The sequence below is a fragment of the Oryx dammah genome, unplaced genomic scaffold (assembly GCF_014754425.2).
Source record: "Oryx dammah isolate SB20612 unplaced genomic scaffold, SCBI_Odam_1.1 HiC_scaffold_21, whole genome shotgun sequence".
Taxonomy (NCBI): domain Eukaryota; kingdom Metazoa; phylum Chordata; class Mammalia; order Artiodactyla; family Bovidae; genus Oryx; species Oryx dammah.
In genome coordinates, this window is record NW_024070205.1 from 28827815 (window position 1) to 28852344 (window position 24530).

Genomic DNA, 24530 nt, shown 5'->3' on the forward strand with positions numbered 1-24530 from the left:
CACTGGGATAGCCTCTCAGCCAGTCTGTCTGCCTCCACCGTGGCCTTCCACAGTCTATATAGACACCATATAGATGCTAGAGCAGCTTTGTATATTGAATTATATTGTTAACATTTCCCTGTTTTCAATAATTTCCCATCAAACTAGGAGTGAAATGCAAATTCTTGGCTGCACGTGCTGTGGCCCTTGGCTGTTCTCTAATCTCATCACTCACATCGTTGCCATACCAGTTTCTTTACTGTTGCCCCTGTCTCAGGACCTTTGCACCTGCTGTTTTTCTAATGAGAGTACTCTTCCCCTAGCTACCTCTGTTGTCGTTTCCTCAGTGAGACCCCATATTTATAGCAGAGTCCTAATCCCTGCTTTGTTTCTTATGGCATTGTTAATCCTTGGCACTATATTATGTATTTGCATATGACTTATGTTATACAACTGCAAGGACTTCTGTATAAGAGTAGCATTTGATGGAAGTTACCCAGAGGTCCAGTGGTTAAGACTCCAAACTCTCACCACTGAGGGCCCAGGTTCAACCCCTGGTCGGGGAACTAAGATCCCACAAGCCACAAGACACAGCCAAAAAAAGAACAGCATCTGGTATATACATGGTGGGTGCTCAATAAGTCTTTGTTGAAACATTTGAATCTTCAAGGCTCAAGCCTCCCCTTCTGCTAAACTGAGCATTGGGCAAGAGACACCTCCTGAGCCAGTCTGTGACAGATGTGCATTCCTGGACACCTCTGCTTGAGGCTCTAGACCAGAGGTCGGGAGACTTTCTCTGTAAAGGGCCAAGTAGTAAATATTTCAGGTTCTGTGGGCCATACAGCCTCTGTCGCATCCACTTAGTTGGGCCCTCATAGCGCCAAAGCAGCTGTAGATAATGCAAAACACATGGGTGTGGCCGTTTTAATAAAACTTTATTTGCAAAAATAGGCAGACCCACTGGCCATAGCTTGTTGACCCCTGCTCTAGACTCCTACTGATTGTGAAATTTTTGGCCTTTTCCCCAAATTTTCATGGGCATGAAAGAAGTACTCGACAATCTGATGGGCTGGATGAATTTTTTCCCAGAAGTGGGGAAGGCTCCTCCTGGAGAAGCTCTGGCTTGTTTAACCAGACCATCCACTTCCTCACTACTGGGAAGATGCCCATGTGGAGCAAAAGGATGGCGAGAGTATGTGGGCTTTCTTCTTAAAGGAGCCACAGCAGCCTTTTCCTCCTCCATCCATCTTTCAAAAAGCAGAGCTGCAGAAGATACGGCACTCATGTGCACCATGGGCTTTTTACTGTTTGACTTAAAGAAAGGAGAGGACTGCATTTCGCTTTCTCAGGTTCTCCTACAACATACTAGAACAGCATAGAATGTTTTATATGCACCATTCGCTTGGGGATCTTGAAGCGAGGCTGGATGAAAAGACTTGGATTTAAAATCTGCCTCTGCCACTGACTAGCTCTGTCACCTACTTTATAGGGTTGCTGTGATGGTAAAGTTAAGTAGTGTTTGTAGAGTATGTCATCATAGCTGCTAACATTTATTAATTGCTTTCAAGGCATTGTGCACTTTGATAAATACAATTAAGGTATTATCTGAACCTTCACAACCTGTGTTTTTATAGATCAGGAAACTGAGTTTAGGGACTTCCCTGGTAATCCAGTGGTTAAGACCCTTTGCTCCCAATGCAGGGGGCATGGGTTCCATCCCTGGTCAGGAAATTAAGATCCCATATGCCACACGACATAGCTGAGAGAAAAGGAAACAGTTTAGAGAGGTTAAGTCCCTTGCCCAAGGTCACACAATGAATGTGCAGCAGAGCCCAGGTTTAAATCCAGGTTGTCCGCCACCTTCATAGTGCACATAACAAGCCTTCCATAAATGATGGCTCTAGGGACTTCCCTGGTGGTCTGATGGTTGAGAATCCACCTTGCAACGTGGGGGACATGGGTTTGATCCCGGTTTGGGAAACTAAGATCCCACATGCCACAGAGCAACTAAGCCCATGCACTGCAACTATTGATCCCACATGCCACAACAGAAGATTCCACATAGATGCAAGGGAGAGCCCATGTGCCACAACTGAGACCCAATGCAGCAAATACATAATTTTTTTTTTAATGATGGCACTAGTTACAGCCAGTGGTAGCTCCTCCAGCAGGTTTTGTGTCTAACTAAGGAGTAATTTTGAATACGATTCAGCAGTCATGCATCCAGGCAGCGTTGTGTTCATTAGCCCCATTTCACTGATTCTCTTGCTCAGGGGCCCTCAAATGAGGCTTCGATATTTGCTCTCCTCCCACTTTCAGAGCCTGTGACCTTCCTGGTGCCATGAGTAGCTCCTGGCAGCTGCCACTCTGTGGCCAGAGCAGGGGTCAGCGGGGAGGAGACCTTGGTTGGTCACCTTGATGTCGCACTTTCTGAACAGCTTCCAAGGTATGAGCTCAAGCTGTTGGCGAGTTCCTAAAATTCTTTCGTCACTGACTCAGAGACATCCCCATCCTCCTTCCTGTTCCCTCTCAAGAACTGTACTGGGTTGTCGCATTGATTGAAGATCTCCTTGCCCCCTGAGATGATGGAAATGTTTTGTCAACCTGCTGTAAAAGAGTGGTTAAAGGATAGGCTTTGGAACCACCTGCTAGTGAGCTAGGAATACTAGTTCTTGAGAACAGAAAGACCATTACTGAGTCTTCTTTGACCCTGAACTTATGTTTGGCTAAGTGCTGTGTCATTGGTGTAACTAAGAATATGGAATATTCCTTCCATTTATTTATTTGGAGTATAATTAACTTACTATATTTGTTTCAGGTGTGCAACATAGTGATTCAGTATTTTTATTCACTATAAAATGATCACCACATTGTCACCATACAAAACTATTATCATATTGATTCTATCCCCTACCCATGAATTCTTTTATAACTGAAAGTTTGTAACTCTTGATCCCTGTCACCTATTTTGCCCATCCATTGCCCCCACCCCCACCCCAGGAATCACCAGTTTGTTCTCTGCAGCCATGAGTCTCTGTTTCCTTATGTTTGTTTGTTTTGTTTTGTGGCTGAGTAACATTCCATTGCATATATACTACTTCTTTATCCATTCATCCGTCGATGGATACAGGTTGCTTCTGTAACTTGGCAACTGTAAATAATGCTGCGTGTACTATCACTGTGGTTTCCTTATTCTTAATAATCTTGGCTAATGCTTACTGAGCGTTTTTTGCTTACCAAGGTCCATGCTAAGCCTTTCCATGCTTTATATCATTTGATCCCCTAAACCAATAGACCTTTCTGCAGTAAAGGAGTGTTCTACATCTGCACTGTCCAATATAGTACTCACTAGCCATGTGTGGTTATTGAGCATTTGAAATGGGGCTAGTGCAACTGAAGAACTGCATTTTTACTTTTGTTTGATTTTAAATTTAATTAAACTCAAGTAGTCGCAGGTAGTTAGTGGCTACTGTATTGGACAGCTTAGCTCTAAACAATGTTTTTAACCTCTTTTACAGATGAGAAAAAGTGAGGGTTAGAGGGTTAAGTAATTTGCCAAAGATACTTAACTTTATAGTAGCAGAGCCAGTCTTTGGACTGGCATTTCCTCTCCAGAGCCCTGGCTCATCACCACCATGCTGTACACTCTTTCTATTATACCTTTTGCAAAAGTTGTTTCCTGGTTGCAGACTTTTCCCTAACTCTTCCTACCATGTATATGTATGCAACACCCCCTTGAAATGTACAAGACCTATCCAAAGAAAGTTGGAAAACTTACCAAAGGATATAAAAGAAGACCTGTGTAAATGGGAAAAAAAAAAAAAAATCCAGGAACTTCCCTAGTGGTCCGGTGGCTAAGACACCACACTTCCAGTGCAGGGGACCTGGTTTGATCCCTGGTCAGGGAACTAGACCTCCCATGTCATAACCAAAAGAGTTCCTATGATACAACTAAAGATCCTGTGTGCCACAACAAAGACCTGGCACAGCCAAATCAATTCATTTAAATGATTTTTTTTAATCAAAGTAAATTTTTTTTTAAAATCTCATGTTCCTGGTGGGAAGACTTGGTATTGCAAAAATACCATTGTTTCCCCAGATAATCTCTGGACTGAGTATAATTTGCTTCCAAATCCAGAAAGTAATTATAGGGAAATGTTATTCTAAAAAAATATACCAAAAAAAATAAAATAAAATAAATATACCAGTAGAGTCAAAACACTTTTGAAAAAGGATGGTTGCGGATGGAGTGGCCTCATTCTGTCCATAGCAAGATGTCTAGAAAAATGTTTTATTAAATCACAAATCGGTAAGGGATTACCAATAAATGTGGAAAATGGGTTATCCATCCAGAAATTAATAAAGCTAAATCCTTACCTCATGCCATACATAAAAATCTAAACATTAAAAGAGAAACTAAGAAAGTCCTAAAACTGTAGAAGAATAAAGGTACTTTTTATAATATTAGACTGGAGAAAATGGGAAATTATAAAGGAAAAAATGGACAGATTTTACTATACAAAAAACAAGAATTTCTGAATAGGTAAAAAAGCACCATAAGCAAGGTTTAAAGGTCAGTTGAAAAATAAAGGAAAAAAGAAAGGTCAACTCACACTGGGCAAAAAATGAACAAATACAAAAACACCCCACATAGCAACACACAGGATTAAAACCTTAACTAGCAGAGAGTATCAACAGAGCAATAAGAAAAAAGACAGGCAACCAGGAGAAGGTTGGGCAGAGGTGTGAACAGGCAGTTCACAGAAAAAGCAATACAAACAGCGAATAAGGATGTTCCGCTGCGTTGGTGATCAGAGAAATACAATTTAAAACAATTAGATGCTGTTTTCCACCCACTGGACAGGCGGAAATTACTAATTATCCCCAGTTTGGGCCTGCATGATGGGAATGTAAATAAGTCCAACATTTTAAAAGAGCGCATAGCAAGACCCAGCCAAATTGTAGTCATGCATGTTCTTCAGCTCTGTGGTTCCACTCTGTATACTGTTCTGTTCTACCATACAGAAATAGCCACCCAGGCATCCCCAGATGTGCACTGCAGTATTCTCTGTAATATCAAAGAAGTGAAGACAATAGCTGTATCTAACAATGGTTAAAGCATGGTGCAGCATATTTTAGAATACACTTGTGGCCGTTAAAAAAGGATGGAGTGGATCTCTCTGTAATGATATGGAAGTATACGTTTGATATATTAAGAGAAAGCGAGTTTCAGAGCAATGAGTACAGCATGATCCCATTTCACTCTTTTATTTTAAGTCTTTGTATGCACGAAGAGAGTTGGAAGGGCACACACATACAGGCTGTTGACAGTGGGGGCAGGGAAAGGAGGTCTTCATATATATGTGTATGTATATATATATATATATATGCATATATTCAGGGCTTTCCTTGTGGCTCAGCTGGTAAAGAATCTGCCTGCAATGCAGGAGACCTGGGTTCGATCCCTTGGTTGGGAAGATCCCCTGGAGAAGGGAAAGGCTACCCACTCCAATATTCTGGCCTGGAGGATTCCACGGACTATACAGTCCATGGGGTCGCAAAGAGTAGGACACAACTGAGTGACTTTGACAACAATAATGTACACACACACACACACCACACACACACACACACACACCCCACACACACATACCATACACACACACATACCACACACACCACACACACACACCACACACACACATACACACACCACACACACACACACACACACACCACACACACACACACCACACACACACACCATACACACACACCACACACACACACCACACACACACACCACACACACACACCCCACACACACACACACCACACACAGACCACACCACACACCACACACACACACACCACACACCACACACACACACCACACACACACACACACACACTTCCACCTTTATGATGAACAAATAATGCTTTTAGAATATATCTTGTTTTAAGGTATCTTGACCTGAAAAAGGAGTCTGAGTTCCAGCCATGGCTCCCTCACTTAGCTGAAAATCAAAGTGAAGGACTTACCCTTCTTTGACTTGAGTCACTTTCTCTGTTTAAAGATAAATAAGTAAAATTTTAAACTTTTCCATATTTTTCAAGTGTTACGATGGGTGTGGCTCCCATCAAACAAATGAATAAGCCTGTGTTTTCCTTCCTTAATACAGGAGTTGCACTAGAGCTCTAAAGATCCTTCCAGTTCCTACATCTAAGAATCTCTGATCTCAGATTTTCTTGGATTTTGAAATTTAAAAAAAAAAATGGGAGGTGGGGGACTTCCCTGGTGGTCCAGTGGTTAGGACTCCACACTTCCAATACAGGGAGCCCGGGGTTTGATCCCTGGTCAGGGCACTAAGTTCCCACATGCCATGTGGCATGGCCAAAAAATAAAAACTTAGAAAACTGGACCTGGTGTCATGGTTCTCGGTGGGAACCCATGCAAGCGTACCTTCAGCCACTGCAGTTTCTGGAGGCTCTTTGCTGTTTCTTTTAGTTCTAGGAACCTCTGCTCCTGAGGCTTGCCTCTTGGGAGGAGGGGCGGACCCTAGAGGACAGAGGCCTGTCCGGGGCCAGCAGGGCCGCTGGGTTTACTCTGGGCCATGGAGAAGAGAAGCTATTTTTGTTGTGGGGGCTGAATGGTTGGCCTCTGGCCAGGAGCGCGTGCTTGGTGGTGTGGTCGATGCGTCTTGCCTACTGAGGCCGTTTCTGCCACTGCTTCCAGAAAGCACTTGAGAACACGTTCGTCCAATGCCAGGAGCTTAAACCTGAGATGAGTGTACAGAGATGAGTGTTCTTTTTTGTGTGTCCTTCCCCACTCTGGCCTTTAGAAGGGCAGCAGTAGACCAGAGGAAAGTGGGAAAGACTTTCCTCCCAGAGCTTTGCTCCTTGACAGAGGCCCCCCTCCTCATAGCGGCTGTAGAGAACTCAGTTCTGATCTGGGCTTTTTTGTCCTTATTGGAGCTGAGCAAGCGGCCCTTGCCTCCATCAGTCTGCTGAGGTTACTCCGTGCTGCAGCTCATCTCACCTACTGGCCAAATCTATTTTTAATATGAGGTTTGTTGCTGTTCAGTCACTAAGTCATGTCCAACTCCATGGTCAGCAGCAAGCCAGGCTGTGTCATCACTATCTTCCCAAGTTTGCTCAAACTCAATGTCCATTGAGTCAGTGATGCCATCCAATCATCTCCTCCTCTGTCATCCCCTTCTCCTCCCTTCAGTCTTTCCCAGCATCAAGGTCTTTTCCAATGAGCCAGCTCTTTGCATCAGGTGGCCAAAGGGTTGGAGCTTCAGCTTCAGCATCAGTCCTTCCAATGAATATTCAGGATTGATTTCCTTTAAGACTGACTAGTTTGATCTCCTTGCTGTCCAAGGGACTCTCAAGAGTCTTTTCTAGCACCACAGTTCTAAAGCATCAATTCTTTGACACTCAGCCTCCTTTATGGTCCAACTCTCACATCCGTACATGACTACTAGAAAAACCATAGCTTTGATTATACAGACCTTTGATGACAAAGTGATGTCTCTGCTTTTTAATACTCTGTCTAGGTTTGTCATAGCTTTTCTTCCAACAAGCAAGCATCTTTTAATTTCATGGCTGCATCACCATTGCAGTTTTGGAGCCCAAGAAAATAAAGTCTGTCACTGTTTCCATTTTTTTTTCCCCATCTATGTGCCATGAAGTGATGGGACCAGATGCCAAGATCTTAGTTTTCTGAATGTTGTCTTAAGCCAGCTTTTTCAATCTCCTCTCTCACCTTCATCAAGAGGCTCTTTAGTTCCTCTTCGGTTTCTGCCATTGGGGTGGTATCATCTGCATATCTGAGGTTATTGATATTTCTCCCAGCAGTATTGTTTCTAGCTTATGATTCATCCAGCCTGGCATTTCACATGATGTACTCTGCATGTATAATATTAGGTTATTTCTTTTTTTTTTAGATTTATTTATTTAGTTTTGGTTGCACTGGGTCTTTGTTGCTGTGCGCAGACTTTCTCTAGTCGCCGTAAGCAGGGGCTACTCTTCACTGTGGTTTGTGAGCTTCTCACTGAGGTGGCTTCTCTCGTTGTGGAGCATGGGCTTTAGTTGCTCCGTGGCATGTGGGATCTTCCCGGATGAAGAATTGAACCCACATCCCCTGCACTGGCAGGTGAATTCTTAACCGCTAGACCAGGAAAGCCCCCAAATCTTTTTTCAGTCCAGCCTGGGAATGGTGTAATTCTTGGTGTAGGGCTCAATCTGGGCCTGGCGGGTACCTGGATCCATATCCAGCCAGCTTCCTCAGGTAAACCCAGTGTCCCATTTCAGCCTCTGACAAGAAGGCCTTCGGAGCAGGTGCCCACATCCCTCAGCCCTTGGTTTGTGCAGAGGGGCAGCTTCAGGCAGGCCACCATGTGGCCAACTCCAGGGCGGAGCGAGGGGATTTACTGGGCACTGTGTGTTCATTTATATACATAATATTGTAGGTACCCTGGTGGCTCAGATGGTAAAGTGTCTGCCTGCAATGCAGGAGACCTGGGTTCAATCCCTGGGTCAGGAAGATCCCCTGGAGAAGGAAATGGCAACCCACTCCAGTACTCTTGCCTGGAAAATTCCACGGATGGAGGAGCCTGGTGGGCTACAGTCCATGGGGTCACAAAGAGTCATACACGACAGAGCGACTTCACTTCACTTCAGAGCTCCTAGAGTTATATAGCTTGGTGGCACAGGCTGGAAGTGTGGTACCACCTGAGACCCACATGCAGACCATGACTTCCTCGCCAGCATCAAGCTGTCACTGTGACAGGCACACAGGAGTGCCTCTTGGGGGCTGGGCTCTAGGTTAGCACCCCTCCTATGCCTACTGACACCTGTGGTACAGGAAAAGCAGCTGGTGCAGGCAGTTGGAGGTTGATTCTGTTGGTCATCGTGGATACATCCTTTGACTGATGTTCTTAGCTACTTTTTTTTTTTTCTTTTTCATTTCATTTTTTTCTTATTTGCCTGCATTGGGTCTTTGTTGTGGCATGTGGGATCTTCTCTGCGGTGAATGGGAACATGGGATCTTAGTTTCCCAACCAGGGATAGAACCCACATCCCCCGCATTGGAAGGCAGGGGATTCTTAACCACTGAACCACCAGGGAAGTCCCTTTAGTTACCTTCTTGATTACAGACCTTCTGTGGCCCTCCTCTTCGTCCATTTCTAATCTGGGGGATTTTGTTTTTCCTTTCAGTTGCAGAGCTACTTTGCCGCCTGTGAAGATGAGACCCCTGCCATCCGCAACCACGACAAAGTCCTCCAGCGTCTGTGTGAGCACTTGGACCACGCTCTGCTCTACGGGTAAGGGGACAGCAGTTTCTGGAGAGGACCATGTGACTGGACAGGGCAGGACCAAGGCCATGGTCGCCTCCAGAGGAAAGTCCCTAGCCTTGTCTGCCTTTTATTTCTTCTTTCCTGGCAGAAAGACATTGGTCTCACTCAAGGGGGCTGCAGACTGTCTGAGCTTGTCCCAGTAGTCCATCTCTGAGCAGGCATGAATGATGGGGGAAGGGATTAGCCACAGATGAATTGATGGCATGAAGGCCTGGTGGTGGAGGAGGAGGAGGAGACCTGTGGGTGCCCTGGGAATCCCAGCTTTCAGCCTTGCACTTCCTGCTGACTCAGAGGCTGGTGGGCCCACTGACCACAGGGTGGCCCCATCCAGGTCACAGCAGCTCCTGTCCTACTTTCTCAGGCTGCAGGACCTCTCATCTGGCTACTGGGTGCTCGTGGTTCATTTCACCAGGAGAGAGGCCGTCAAGCACATCGAGGTGCTACAGCACGTGGCCACCAACCTGGGGCGCAGTGAGTAGAGCCAGGCTGAGTCGAGGAAGCTTTGCCCTCCCTGCAGGTAGCTTGGGACTCAGGTCAACCTGGGAGGTCAAGTGCCTCGTGGTGTCCAGTGGCGGAGGGCTGTTGAAATGCCAGCGCTCTCCACAAGGCCTTGCTTCTCCCCAGCACATGACATCTGGCTGCAGCCTCGTGGCTGTGGGGAAGGAGAGTAAGATGCTAAAGAGAGCTGGGCTCCTCCTGAATCCCAGCCCGAGCATGAGTGAGGGGTCTCGCCTCTCTCCCTGAGCTGTGATCAGTGTCAGCTACAGGGTCAGCACAGCATCATTACATTTCTCAACCCAGCTGGGGTTTGCAGTCTGCCCTGGGATTTTCAGTCTGCCCTGTCAGTCCAAGTTTCCTGGCCAGTTACAGGCTCAAGTCTGATGAGGAAGGTCAAGATTTCAGGGCGTGGCACTTCCACAAGTGAGAAGGCTGTTGGAGTGCTTGCTCTCCTCGGCCACTCCTCCTCCCTCCGCTCCTTGCCAGGCCAAGGAAAGCTGGCACCTGCTGGGCCTTCCTCCCACTTACTCCTGCCCTTCATTTGCAGGCCGGGCCTGGCTGTACCTGGCCCTCAATGAAAACTCCCTGGAGAGCTACCTGCGGCTGTTCCAGGAGAACCTGGGTCTCCTGCACAAGTACTATGTCAAGTGAGTGTCTAGACGCAGGGGTCTCACGCACGGAGCTCCTGCGTGCCCCTGAGCCTCATCCCAACATCGTACCCATGCACATACCACACTCTGCCCACCCCTCAGGGGCCTAGCCTGGCTGGGCAGCCTGAAGACACACCAGTGATGGCCTGAAAGCCAGTGAAGCTTGCCTATGACGGCTCTGGCCAGGAGACCAGGTTCCAGCTGGGCTCCACGAGTCGTTTGGTGCCTGATCAGCCTTTGCCTGACCCTCCAGCCAGGCCTCAGACCTGACCAGAACACTCAGCCTTTGCTGGCATTGCTGCAGGAAGTGTTCAGAGCAGCTGCCAAGAGCTGCCACAGGCCTCATATCTGAAGACATGGGCAGTAAAGTGCCTGTGGCTCCAGACCCAGGCAAGAGTGCTGGAAGGGGGTGGGCAGAGGCCGCATCAAGCTTGGGGATGGAGGGAGGAGGTCACACATCAAACTTCAACACAACTGGCTTGTTGGGGAGGCAGGGCCATGCTGGAAACCAGGCCCAGGGCCACCATGAATGACCTTGTCTCATGCCCCACAGGAATGCCCTGGTCTGTAGCCATGACCATCTGACCCTCTTCCTGACCTTGGTATCCGGGCTGGAGTTCATTCGGTTTGACCTGGACCTGGTGAGACATCCCAGCTCTCACTGCTCATAGGGGCAGAGGGGTGGGCAGGGTGGGCGAGGTCCCGCCCAGGGAGCCTGATGGGCGAGGCTGAGTCTGAGCATCGTCCTGTTTTTTCAGGTGAGGGAACGGCTCAGGGGCTGCCCAGGGGAACTGAGGTGACTCTTGGCCAGAATTCCTGGTTTGGGTGGCTCCTTCCTGTCTCTGTCCCAACTTGGAGAAAAACCACATCACCTAGAGTATTTCAGCACTTAATACTCCTTCATGTTCAGAACATGAATCTTTTGAGAGTCGAGGCAGATTCATCCTTGGGCCTCCTGGGATCCTGGAAGCCTCTCAGCTTCCTGCTTCCCAGCCTCCCTCCTGGTCATGGTCAGTCACGGTCACGGTCACGCACTAGAGCCATCGCAGTGCAGCCCAGGAGCTTCAGAGGCCTCTGCAGCCTCGTCAAGATGCATGAAACTGCCCCCTGCTAATTGGGTCACCAGCCTAGATCCAGACTCCAATAGCACAGACCTAGAAAGTAGTGGACACTGGGGAAAATGAGTACAAGAAGCTACGGAGGGTCAGGAAGCCCAGCAGGCACTGTCGTCCCCAGGCCCCGGGCCCACAGCCTTATGGGCCACAACCATTCACAATCCTCCTCTCAGCAGTTTATTTCTGGACTTAGTACCTTAAGCACGTTGATTTCCAAAGAAGAACCAGCCTGGGAGAGTGTGAAGGCAGGTCCGAGGAAGGCCATGTATTCAGGCCCACCATGGCCTGCTGGCACCCCAACTTGCCTCTTCCTCTCTTTCCCCAGGATGCCCCCTATTTAGACCTGGCCCCCTACATGCCCGACTACTACAAGCCCCAGTACCTGCTGGACTTTGAAGACCGCCTCCCCAGCTCGGTCCACGGCTCAGACAGCCTCTCCCTCAACTCCTTCAACTCCGTCACCTCCACCACCCTGGAGTGGGATGACAGCGCCATCGCCCCATCTAGTGAGGGTGAGTGCCAGGGTGGGAAGGGGCCAGCCTCTGTTGTGAATGGATTCTAAGCTGTGTAAGCCTGGCCAGGGGACATCTTTCTCGGCTGGTCCAGTGGTGGAAATTCAGAGTTAAACCAGGCCAGTCACTTCCTGCCTCTTCTCTTTCTCAAAGTCCCAGTGGTGGCTCAGAAACTGATTCTGGGGATCAGAAGCCACAATGAGATCTTACGAATGTTAGACCCCTTTTCAGAAGGCTGTAGACATGCACCAGGGCAGTTCTCTGCGGTCAGGAGGATCAGGAAGGCAACCTGGAAACTTCCTGACATTGCAGGGGTGAGCACCGCCCACTTTGGGCGGTGGTCCTACCCTTGATTCTAGGTAGAAAAGGCTAAGCAACCCCCGGAAGGAGGAAGGAGAACCCAATGGGTCTCAAAGTTTAGAGGCAGACTCGCCCCCATTTCCCCTGGTCCATCGATTTCTGAGTCCCTCCTGTCCTTGACGGTGTGTCAGAGGCAATCACACACATGGCAGCAAACACCAAAAAAAGAACATCCTCACGTCTGTAGTCATTTGTTGTCTTAGTCCCATGGCTGGTTGGAACAGCCTGGTTTCTTCCAAACCTTTGGCCTCTGTGTTGATTTGTAAAACTGGCTGTTTATGTACTGCACCCCACCCCATCTCCAGCGAAGGGGCTCCAAGCACCAATTCAGCCCCAGGGGCACCCAGAATTGCATCAGCATTGAGAACTTGACCTTCTTTGTTTCTGCCTGTGGTGTGGTCCTCTCTCCCAGGGAGGGCAGTTACTTTCAGTCTGGTGTTAGCTAGATTTGTATTGCTCTCGTAGGAGCAGGAGATAGCAGCTCAGTCTCCTTGGATTGGGCTCAGGGAAGTTGGTGGGACAGGCCTCAAGGGCCAGACTGCCCAGCGACAGAGGTGTCCCTTGAGCCCACCTCTTCTTAGCTGCTGGGTTTGGCGGGAAGGAGAGCAAGGGGTAGGAAAGGAGGTTAGGTGCAGGGGAGCCATGTTCTTCCGGGCATGGAACGGATTGCCCGCAGGTCATCCTAGGGGTCAGAGGTCACTGGGCCAGTGCCCGAGCTGAGAAGCAGGTGGGCTCCTTGTAAATTCCCCTGAGGTGGTCAGAGAAAATATGGAAAGTTGAATTTTTCCTCTCTTGTGTTCTTCCCATGCCTCCCACCCTGTTGCCCCCTACCCTCCCTGTCCTGCCAAACTACCTGTGTTTCTAATCTTCAGTTTTGTCCCTCGTTTTTGTAGATTATGATTTTGGAGATGTGTTTCCAGCAGTGCCGTCTGTACCCAGCACAGACTGGGAAGGTGGGACAGAGTCCGCTGTTACCCTCTTTTCCTGTTTTGCACCCTTTCCACACCAAGCTTGCTGCATGATTCAGAATCAGCTTGTTATTTATGATAATGTCAATGATCGTAATAAAGCCAAGTCTGGTGTTCTGACAGATGGAATTCTGCAGTAGAACTTGACCTTGAGGCCTAAGCCAACCCCTTCTCCCAGTGCAAAATTCTTCCCTTTATGCCGTGACCTTGAGTCACTGAGTGCGTTTTGGGGACACATGGATCACCCGTCCCGATTCCAGTGCCAGTCATGCACCAGACGTGTACAGGGGACTACCAGCTGTGGGGCCCTAGTGGGGAGATTGTTCAGGAAAACTCTGCCTTTGAACATGGGGGTTGCGAGCTCCTTTAGGTCAGACGTGCTTCTGTGTTACAGACATCAGGAGGCAGTGCAGACGGCTTGATCCACTTCTTAACGGCTTTCTCGTGGGTGTTTTGGAGGAGATTGAGGTCTGAATGAGGGAAATTGCCCTAGCACGGCTGAAACATCCTCTTTGAAATTTTAAGGTCAACTAAAGTGAAATTTGTCCAGCACTTCCCTGTTGGCCCACTGGTTGAGGCTTTGAGCTGCCAATGCAGGGGGTGTGGGCTTGATCCCTGGTCAGGGAACTAAGATCCCAAATTTCACGCAGCATGGCCTTAAAGATTAAAAAAAAAAAAAGAAATCTGTTCACCCTGTCCACTAGGTGGCAGCAATGCTTGGGCCTTTTTCTACTGGTGACGCCACTTCTGGGCTTGAGAACAGCCCTGAAGCTATTCTTGGGATTCCCATGACTATTCCAAGCAGAGGACATATTTCTGAGAAGGTTAATCCTTCCTCCTTAAAGCTGAGGCCAAAACCAAACCCCCTGTTAATAAACAGCCCTGCCCTGGGGGCCACTTCTGCCCAGGGTGGGTGCAGGGTCGGCCTCTGGAGGAGGTGGTGCCGGCTGGTCACCCTGAGCCGAGAGACGGTGGTTCTGCTCAGAGCTGGCCCCTGTGTTGTTACAGCTGTCACCTGAGTCACGGATGATGGAGGCTCTTTTCCCAAGTAATGTTAGTGTGCAGTAGCTTTGGTTTGAGGGGAATAAGATATGGCTTTGAGAAAAATAAATTTATGTCATCTGGCCAAGAGTAGCATTGAGGAGTCCCCCATTTTAAGTTGAGATTAGCTTGAAATCCAGAATTCCATCATAACATCATTTATCCTTTCTGCCTCTCTTCTTGCAGCTCACATGCTGGGCATTGATCCCCACCCCCCCAGGTCTAACAACTAACCCCCTCCTGACCCAGCTACTTTCCTGTTGCAGTCACTTGACAAGCAGGGCCTGACCCTCCTCTGCAGCCCTCCAGAGCTCCCTGTGGCCTGAGAACTAACAGCCCAGTTGCACTGCTTGCTCGGGCTGGGCTGGGCTCCAGGGTGGGGTAAGGTTGTCCCAGCAGTGACCACCCACTTTCCTGGTTCCTGGAGTGCTGACAATGCCCTGAGCCAGTTTGGCAGCTCCCCTGAGGTGGCTCTGTCTTCTCACACCTGGAGAAGAGCAGGATTTGGAGGAAGCTCCGGGCCCTGGGGTGGGGATGGGGAGGCCTCTCCAAGAGCCCTGGCTTATGTACAGAACTGGTGGGTATCCCAGCCCGGACCCCACCATGCCCAGTGATCTGCTTGCTCCCCTCCTGGAACCCCTCCCCTGGGCAGCTGCACCTCTCGGGGTCGAACAGGAACACGTGGACTTAGCAAAAGCCTCCTCTCAGACTGAAGGGCAGGCTTTTCTGCATCTGAGAAACAAGCTCTGGGGGTCCCTGGAGATTTGAAGAAAGGCTCCTATTTCACTCGTGTTTCTCTAGCAGAGCTGGCAGCTGCTCTTTGCCCCCTCCTTTGGCCTTATATTAAAAGACAGTGTACTTTTGATGCCATGCTGCGTCAGCAGACAGCTACCCCGTGGCTTCCCAGATCCACGAAGCAGGCTGGGCCCTTCCAGATGAGGCTGAGGGTGGGAAGCCTGTGCACCATGTCTCCTCTGGCAGATAAGGGCCAGCAAGATGTGCGCAGGCTGGCAAATGGGGCATGAACATCCTGTGTCCTTTGCCTACAACCGTCACCGTCACCCAAGCTATCTTGCCAGCCTGGGCGGCCTTCCATCTACCACTGGATAAACACCCCTTATGCTTCCATGCTGACAGTTCCTCCTCTCAGTGTCTCGTTCCAGGGACCTGGGATGGGCAGTTGGGGGTGGGAGGGCTGTTGAACCAGCTCCTCTGCAGAGGGCCTGTCTCCCTGGGGGAGAGTGCCCAGGGAGGGCCAGCAGGCAGGCTGAGGCTTGAATGAAATGAAGTTCTCGGCACCTGCCTCTCAGGGCAGGAGAGCCCACGAGGCATCTCTGCGGGGGCAGAGACTCTGCGCACCTTTCTCCCCCTCTGCCCTCTTCACTGTGCTCTGGGTCCTTCTTCCTGCCCTTCCCCCCACTCCTCAGCCTTAGACTCCCTGTCCTGGCCTCTCAGCGTCTGCAGCCCTCATTTTCTCTGATCCTGGTTCTCTTCTCTCCTCCTTTGTCCTTCTGTATCTGCCACCGTGGGGGTCCCTTCAGAGGACTTTGGGTATCTCAGTCCTGTCAAGGGCGTGTTGCGCTAATGGAGGCGCATGTTAGCCTGAGAGGCGCGGCCCATCTTCTGAGCCATCAAGGTCACCACCCCCACAGGGCTTAAACCTGGAGCCTGCTTACCCTTGAGGCTCTTGACTCAAACTCGACCAAATTGTTGAGAGCTCTGGGCGGGGTGGGGAGACCCAGAAGGGGTGGCGATGGCATTCCTCCAAGTTGCTCTTTAAGCACAAATCCCATGTCCTGCTAGTGGGAGGCTTCCACTCCTGAAATGGGCCACCCCAGTCAGAATACTCTGGGAAGAACTCGCCTGCCTCCCTCCCGAGATAAGGCATGCTTTGGGGGCCTGGGGTCCCCAGCTGGTGTCTAAAGGGCTGTCTCGTGTTTCCTGTTCTCCCAGACGGAGACCTCACAGACACTGTCAGCGGCCCCCGCTCCACCACCTCAGACCCAACCAGCAGCAAGGCTTCCACCAAGAGTCCCACCCAGCGCCACAACCCCTTCAATGAGGACCAGGCTGAGACTGTTTCCTCCTCCGACACCACCCCTGTGCACACGAGCTCTCAGGAGAAGGGGGAGTCCCACACCCCGGACCTACCGGACACCTGCACAGAGCTCGAGGTCATCAGGTCAGCGGGGAGGGGGCCCGAGAAGCTGGGTGAGCGTCCTGGTGTCCCTCCTGGCCACTCCTAGCACCGCTTTTTAGTCCACACAGACTAGGACGCACCCCCTTTTCACCCCGAGAACATTTGGCCCTCTTCCTGGAGACCAGGTACCCCTCCCCTGTTCAGTGGTTCTTTGATCAAGAGGAAAAAGAGGGCCCGAGCCTAGAAGATGGGTGGCCCAGAAACACGGACGGCTTCCGGGGCCAGGCCCAGGCTGCCGGGGCATTTGTCCGGTCCATCCAGAAAGTACCTTCAGCCTGGACTTCTTTCCAAGGGAGTTCTTGGACATTAATGCACAAGTTCTGAAATTTGTACCAATTCTAGTTGAGCATGACTCACTGAAAGAAGAGCATCTTCATCACATTGACGGGGACGTAGAAGGAAGGAGGAGGTGGATGACAGGGTTGGAAACTCTTGGCCAAGAGCCTCCTCGGCTCCCTGACCTCCTCTGGCTCCTGCTCTTGAGTCTCTCCACCTGAATAAGAGGGTTCCCGCCCCAAGGCCGGGGGAGTTGCTCCCCAGTGATTGGAGCCAGGAGTCCCACTCCCAAAGGCTGGTTCAAATCCAGAGCAGCTAGAGAGGTTCAGACCTAGAGTTGCTTAGCCAGGTCCACTCCAGCCAACTTGGAACCACGGAGCCAGAAATTTGAGCTCAAAAGATTTTGAGTCTTTTGAATTATCCATTACAATACCTAATGTAAAGTGAGGTCAGCTCAGAGTCCACTGCCCACCTCCTGTGAGGAGGCTGAGTAGAGGGGTCACTGGTCTGACCAGCCATGGCCTGTTTCCATTCTTGAGAGCACAGCTAGCCCAGTGTGCTACCAGCTAGAACTCACAGGACCCACTCAGGGATTCCCCTGTGCCTTCCTCGTACTGGCCCTGCCTCTGCCAGCAGCGGGAGGTACTCGGCGCCTGAGCCGCTGTTGGCCCCTGGCGCAGGGTCCCATGCCTATAGCTGCCCGGGACGCCTGAAGCTCTGACTCTCTGAGCTCCTTGCCCAGGTTCACCTGTTCTGACCCAGTCCATCTCATTGCCCTCAGTATCGGTTGCTCAGCTTTCAACCTCTCCCAATCACTACCATCCAGGGTCACCAAGAAGAAGAAAACAGGCAAGAAGAAGAAGCCCAGATCAGATGAGGAAGCAAGTCCACTCCACCCAGCCTCCACCCAGCACACGTGTGCCCAGCAGGGCAATGGTGACACCGTGGTCAGCAGCCCAGGCCCTGGGCAGGGCTCCCCAGACACCACCCTGGCCTCCCCACCACAGGAGGGAGAGGGGCCTGGCAGCACAGTGGAGGGCAGTGAGCGCTCAGAGCCCGGCCAGGTGGGCCTGCTTATCCCCGAGATGAAGGACACCTCCATGGAGCGCGTGGGGCAGCCCCTGAGTAAGGTCATCGACCAGCTCAATGGGCAGCTGGACCCGGCCACCTGGCGCTCCCACGTCGAGCCCCCAGACCAGTCCTTTCGGACCGGCTCTCCCGGGGATGCCCCGGAGAGGCCGCCATTTTGCGACTTCAGTGAGGGGCTTCCAGCCCCAATGGACTTCTACCGCTTTACCGTCGAGAGTCCAAGTACTGTTACATCAGGTGGCGGCCACCATGACCCTGCAGGGCCTGGCCAACCGCTGCATGTTCCTGGTGGCCCTGCGGCTGCTGGCCAAGAAGAGGCGCGGGGAGGAGGAGGACCAGGACAGACACCTCGGCCCTTAGAGGACACCCCGGGGGAGACACAGAAGCCAGAGGCCCAGGAACTGGACACCCGGCTGGCCCAGGTCGGTGAGGGGCTGGAGCCAGAGCCTGGGACCCAAGAGGCTCTTTGCAGACTCAAGGGAGACCAGCCCAGCCCCTGTCTGAGCAGCGCCGAGGACTCCGGGGTGGAGGAGGGCCAGGGGAGCCCTTCTGAGATGACCCACTCGGCAGAGTTCAGGTGAGCCAGTCTGTCTGTGCCACGCGTGTGAGCTACGCCTCTCCTCAGTCAAGGCACGCTGGGCGTCTGCCCTCCAAATAGGCAAGCACAGCTCCTGGAAGACCTAGCCTGGGCTGGGAGGTAGGAACGGGTATGGCCCTCTGGTGTCGCCTCACCTCCGTGCGGGCATCGTCTCCATGCTTGCTTCGTCTCCGTGCGCCTGTGTGGCCTCTCCCGGCCCCCGCTCTAGCTGACCCTTCATCCTCCTGACACTTGTCCCTCTCACAGAGTAGACAACAATCACCTGCTCCTGCTGATGATCCACGTGTTTCGAGAAAACGAAGAGCAGCTCTTCAGAGTAAGTCCCGGGATCCCAAGCATGAGCAAGAGCTGCACAGGGAGGGCACGGCCAGATGGGCCCTGCGCCCGCTCAGAATGGGGCACAGGCTGTCCAGGGTGGGGTGTGCACCTCGGGGTCTGACTTCTCTGCTCCGGCCCCTCAGATGATCCGGATGAGCACCGGGCACATGGAGGGCAACCTGCAGCTGCTGTACGTGCTGCTCACAGACTGCTATGTCTACCTGCTCCGGAAAGGTGCCTGCTACCCCCCACCAAAACCCTCTCGCCTCCCACCCCTCTACCCCCCGGCCCCTTGCCCCGGAGTATCTCTCTGCTGCACATGGTGATGAACATGCACAGCTGGGAAGGGGCTGTCAGTATCCCAGGACGTGAGCCTGGGGGCCCCTCCATGAGTACCCCATGTCATTCTCCTACCCCATCATTTCAGATAGCAGGGCGAGGGCAGGTCCTCACTGAGAAAAGGTCTTAGGAAATGGGGCAGGGGGAGGGCAGAGAGGCCCCCAGGGGTAACAAGCATTGGGGTCTCCTCTCTCAGGGGCCACAGAGAAGCCATACTTGGTGGAAGAGGCTGTTTCTTACAATGAGCTCGACTATGTGTCGGTGAGTTCGGGCTCCGCGGCTGGTGTGTGCTGTCTGTAGGGCTCCACGGGCCACCCAGCCTCAGAGCTGCAGAGCAAGGCCGACCCCTGGCCTCAGTCCCAGGGTGGGTGCCAGCTCTCATCTACCCCTGGGATGCCAAGGATAAGAACCAAGCCCAAGGGTCCCTCTTCCTCCTCTATACATCCGACCATCCCTTCCCACTTCATGGTGACCCCAGTCTGTGCTTCTTCCCTCCCCAGCCCGCCCTCTATCTGGCCATGGCTGCCCCTGTGGCAGCCGTGGCCAAGCTCCGTGTGCATGTGAGGGTGTGGTTTCTGGCAGGTGGGCCTCGACCAACAGACGGTGAAGCTGGTGTGCACCAACCGCAGGAAGCAGTTTCTGCTGGACACGGCGGACGTGGCCCTGGCTGAGTGCGTGACACGCCCCTTCCGCCGGCCAGGAGACAGAGCATGTGCTACTGGCCTGGCCACACCCCTGGGGGGGGAGGGGGGGAAGTGGGCTACGAAGAAGTAGAAAGCAGAGCTGAGTTTCGTTTGGAGCCTGCGGTCTGGGCAGAGAAGCAGGGGGGTGACAGACACAGTGACCTACTGGGGACCTCAGACCCTCAGTGGCCCCCAGAGAGGAAAAGAGGGCTGGCAGAATCGCCCCCACAGGACAGAAAGCACAGCCCCTGCTTCGGGGCCACGGGGCCACTCCTGACCCATGTGGTTCTGTGCAAAAACTGTCTATCCTGAGGTTGGGTCTTCATCTGAGTCCTGCTGCGTCACTTCATCCGGGCTTCCCTTGTGGTCAAGACCCAAGATCCCTTGGCCATTGTGAAGGGTTAGGTTTCCCAGACCACCGTTTGATGACCATGGACAGCTGCCACCTCATTGCCCCACCCGCCACCTTTGCTCTGGTTCCAGATGGGTCCCTCCCCTCAAACCCTGTGACCCCTTCAGGTCAGACGTCCTCTGGACTAAGCCCTGTCCCTGTGAGGGGTGGGGGCCCCAGGCCTCTGACAGCAGATCCCACTCCCCACACAGGTTCTTCTTGGCTTCTTTGAAGTCAGCCATGATCAAGGGCTGTCGGGAACCCCCCTACCCCAGCATCCTGACTGATGCCACCATGGAGAAGCTGGCTCTGGCCAAATTTGTGGCCCAGGAATCTAAGTGTGAAGTAAGAACCTGGGGAGGAGAGGCTGTTGTCCCCGAGGCGCGAGCCCTGGTGTCAGGGTCAGGAGGTGCAGACAGCGGTCTTCCGTGTTTCTCCATCATCTGCCTGCAGCAGGCTCTCCCCTCCTCCCCAGCTGGGGTGTGTCCTCACCCTGACAACGGCCATTCTTGCTTCTGACCCCAACCTCACCGCTCCGTCCCCTGCCCCCTCCCTCCCCAGGCGACCGCTGTTACTGTGCGTTTCTATGGGCTTGTGCACTGGGAGGACCCCCAGGACGAGTTCCTGGGCCCCATCCCCTGCCACTGCTCACCCCCCGAGGGCACCATCACCAAAGAAGGCATGCTGCATTACAAGGCGGGCACCTCCTACCTGGGCAAGGAGCACTGGAAGGCCTGCTTCGTGGTGCTCAGGTGAGCGCTCTGGCCTGGAGGTTGGGGTCGGGGACAGCACCCTCCTTCCCACAGGGAACCTAGAACTTCTCTGTGGTGTCAGCCACATAGGGCCCAAGGAAGCCCAGGACATCTCAGGTGCAGACTAGGGCTGCTGTCCCCAGGTTTGGGGGTACGTGTTCCGTTCCCTGTGGTACCTCTGTAGTTTTTCCACCCTCCCAGCCGCCCCAGCCTCCTTGGCCTCTGGGTTTCAAGCCCCCAGCTCCCCAGGATGTAGGCTCTGCAGGCCCCCAGATCCCAGCCCAGACTCACCCCTGCCCCGTTGTGCCTCTGCAGCAACGGGATCCTCTACCAATATCCTGACCGCACCGATGTGACGCCCCTGCTCTCAGTGAACATGGGGTGAGTGTCCTGGGCATGGGGTTGCTGGGCAGGTATTGGGGCCTGTGTTGCTGCCGAAGGTCAGGGTCTAGCTGGGCCTGGGGCTTGACTCAGCCCCACCCCCACTCAGTGCCCTGGGGTCTGCTGAGCTCTGGGGGAACCTGGGGGAAGCAAAAGGAGCTCCCTGCCTGGAAAGGATCCAGTCTAATGGGGAGTCAGTCCTTCCCCTGGGAAGCGCCTGACCTAAGGGGGAGTTGAACACACATACTCCTGGAAGGAGCGCCAGGCCCACGGAGGTGGGCAAAGCACACTGATCCTGAGAGGGCAGGGCTGAGAGCCGATTCTCCACCCCTCACCTGGCCCTGCTCAGTATGCAGAAGGACTTTGGTAATCCTGGAGATTAAAGGTGTTACACAGAAAAGAGGTGGGGGTGGGGCTGCCCAGCTGTGGGGTCTGTACCACCCTCTGGTGTCCTCCAGCCCCCCAGACTCTGGGGCAGCCCCAGGAGCTCCCCTGTGCCACCCCTGCCTCCTCGACCCGTCTCACCCTCCTCCTCTGGCCCAGGGGGGAGCAGTGCGGTGGCTGTCGGAGATCCAACACCACGGACCGGCCCCACGCCTTCCAGGTCGTCCTCGCCGACCGGCCCTGCCTGGAGCTGAGCGCTGACAGCGAGGCTGAGATGGCCGACTGGATGCAGCACCTGTGCCAAGCCGTGTCCAAGGGGGTGAGTGCCTGCTCCCCTCCCCCAGCCTGGGCCCCCAGGCCCCCTCCCTACACCCAGACGCAGCACAGAGCAGCCCCCGAGGACCAATCAGGACCTCCAAGAACCAGCCCAAGAGTCCACCCTGGAGCTTAGGGCCACCCGTGGCCTGACGCTTCCACCATCACTGGGCCAGCCCCTGTACTCCTGAGGTGGGCGGAGTCTGCTTGACCTCTGGAGGGCTATGCAGAGGGGCTGGCTGGCCCCTGAAGCAGGGTGTCCTGGTGCAGACCAGCCCTGGAGAGCTCCAGCTTGCCCCTCCCTTCCCCCACCCATGCCCCCCAGGTCATCCCCCAGGGGTTAGCTCCCAGCCCTTGCATCCCTTGCTGCCTGGTAATCACCGATGACCGCCTCTTCACGTGCCACGAGGATTGCCAGACCAGCTTCTTCCGCTCCCTGGGTACTGCCAAGCTGGCCGACATCAGTTCTGTGTCCACTGAACCGGGCAAGGAGTACTGCCTCTTGGTGAGCCGGGTGAGGGGGGCAGGCAATGGAGGCAGGCCCTGCCGCAGGAGTGCTGGGTCTGCTCACCTGGGGCCCCTGCTCTGCCCAGGAGTTCTCCCAGGACAGCGCACAGCCCCTCCCACCCTGGGTTGTCTACCTGAGCTGCACACCTGAACTGGACCGATTCCTATCTGCACTGAACTCAGGGTGGAAAACCATCTACCAGGTACCCAGCTGCCAGAGCCCTGCAGAAGGGAGTCCTTCCCTGGGGAAAGGAGCCCTGCACGGCACAGACCAAGGCAGGCGTCAGGGGCCCAGGGAAGCACTGAACTAGGAGCTCCAGGACAGACATCTGTAGGACCAAAGGGACAGGATGCTAACTCCCTGGGAAGCTGAGGCTAAAGCTGAGCATCGAGCCCAGGAAACACCATTCTTGACCTTCTCAGTCCCCATCAAAAAGCAGGATTTAAGGGCTTATAGTGGGGCTAGAGCTGCGCTCAGATGGTGGGGGCATAGAGCTCAGAGCCAGGCTGAGGGGGCCTCATCAAACTCCGGGACAGATCCTGGTATGAGCATGTGCTATGCTGCCCCTCAGAAGCTTTGGGCCCACCTTGGGCAGAGCGCACTTCCACAGGGAGACTCCCAGGCACAGAGCCTGCCTCCTGGTGCCACCCCCAGCCCCCAACCCCAATAACCAGTGCACCCCTGGAGGGAGGAAGCTCAGGGAGCATCGCCTGGTGGGCTGGAGCCCTCGTTTCTCAGCAGCATGGACATAGTTCCAGGGCAGGGTTACACCTGGTGCGGAGGGACCCCTCAGCTCCCTGAGAGCTCTTGGCACAGCCCTCAGATTCCTGCCACGCCCCACACAGGTGGACCTCCCCCACAAGGCCATCCAGGAAGCCTCCAAGAAGAAGTTCGAGGATGCCCTGAGCCTCATCCACAGTGCCTGGCAGCGGAGCGACAGCCTGTGCCGGGGCAGAGCCTCCAGGGACCCCTGGTGCTGAGGCTGAGCTGGCTGGTGTCCCAGGCAGGGCAGGAGAGTGGGGCATGTGGGCAGCACACAGTCATTGCCGTTGTTAGTGAGCTGCTTGGGGCCAGGCCCCTACCCGTGTTCCCGGGCAGCCGAACCACCGAGTGGGGCTTGAGACCTGGTCTCCCTCCCAGGGACCCAGAGTGGGTGCACCACACCCTGGGCTTCCTGCCTGGCAAGGAGCAACTGGGAAGTGCTGGGGCAGAGGGTCCGAGCCCTATGGGCTCTGCAGACGCATGGCCTCCTCTCCGGGGCTGCTGCCTCAGTCCACGAGGGGGAGTGGAAGGACTGGGAGGGCAGGAGCCTCTTCCTCCCCTGGGTCAGGGGCCCGGGCAGAGGCTTAGGCCGCCCTGGGGGCTCTGAGTGCCCGGCCATCCCTGTTCATGTTTGAACATTGACCCGGCTGGGAGGGAAGCCGGAACACCGAGGTCTATGCATGTCTCCTCCTCACTAACTCCATTCCCAAGCACACTGCTGCCTGCCTTCCAGAATCCGGGGGCAACGGGGGTGCGGGGGGCCAGGCTGGCCCTCCCTGGCTTCCAGGAGGCTCTGCATGTCCATGGCCCCCCTCCCTGACTCCTTCCAACCTGGCAGTGCCTGTGGGATCCGAGAATCAGGCTGTGTCCTGCCGGGAGCATGGCGGGGTGAGGAGGAGGGCCTGGAGAGGAGCAAAGCCCACCAGCCTGTGACAGCTGCTTGGCTGGAGCCAGGTCCTTCCCAAGAGGGGCCCTCTGGGGAAGAGGGTCAGGTGGCCTAGGTTTTGTTTTTTAAAATAAAATAGACATGTTATATTGCCAAGACTTGT

General features: G+C 53.4%; 1 protein-coding gene and 1 long non-coding RNA gene across 5 annotated transcripts in view; one reads left to right on the forward strand and one right to left on the reverse strand.

Moving 5' to 3' along the window:
• Positions 1 to 24523, forward strand: part of PLEKHM2 (pleckstrin homology and RUN domain containing M2) — a 39567-nt gene extending 15044 nt beyond the window's left edge. Inside the window, exons 2-20 of one of the 4 annotated variants that reach the window (XM_040263999.1) lie at positions 9202 to 9308; positions 9703 to 9812; positions 10387 to 10486; positions 11043 to 11130; positions 11930 to 12116; positions 13370 to 13429; positions 16439 to 16667; positions 17788 to 18627; positions 18895 to 18964; positions 19110 to 19200; positions 19502 to 19566; positions 19888 to 19976; positions 20592 to 20724; positions 20941 to 21131; positions 21447 to 21512; positions 22056 to 22215; positions 22537 to 22716; positions 22805 to 22921; positions 23565 to 24523. In XM_040263999.1, coding sequence (XP_040119933.1) covers positions 9202 to 9308; positions 9703 to 9812; positions 10387 to 10486; positions 11043 to 11130; positions 11930 to 12116; positions 13370 to 13429; positions 16439 to 16667; positions 17788 to 18627; positions 18895 to 18964; positions 19110 to 19200; positions 19502 to 19566; positions 19888 to 19976; positions 20592 to 20724; positions 20941 to 21131; positions 21447 to 21512; positions 22056 to 22215; positions 22537 to 22716; positions 22805 to 22921; positions 23565 to 23699 — 3018 coding nt within the window. In that variant the 3' untranslated portion in view covers positions 23700 to 24523. The remainder of the gene's footprint in view (positions 1 to 9201; positions 9309 to 9702; positions 9813 to 10386; positions 10487 to 11042; positions 11131 to 11929; positions 12117 to 13369; positions 13430 to 16438; positions 16668 to 17787; positions 18628 to 18894; positions 18965 to 19109; positions 19201 to 19501; positions 19567 to 19887; positions 19977 to 20591; positions 20725 to 20940; positions 21132 to 21446; positions 21513 to 22055; positions 22216 to 22536; positions 22717 to 22804; positions 22922 to 23564) is intronic. The other 3 variants (XM_040264000.1, XM_040264001.1, XM_040264003.1) reach the window with 3 other exon arrangements.
• Positions 2099 to 7010, reverse strand: LOC120880590. Its single transcript, XR_005725062.1, has 2 exons — positions 6443 to 7010; positions 2099 to 2556 (listed from the first exon to the last, which is right to left on the reverse strand). It is a non-coding gene; the product is annotated as an uncharacterized LOC120880590 (long non-coding RNA).
• Positions 24524 to 24530: the final 7 nt, after the last annotated feature.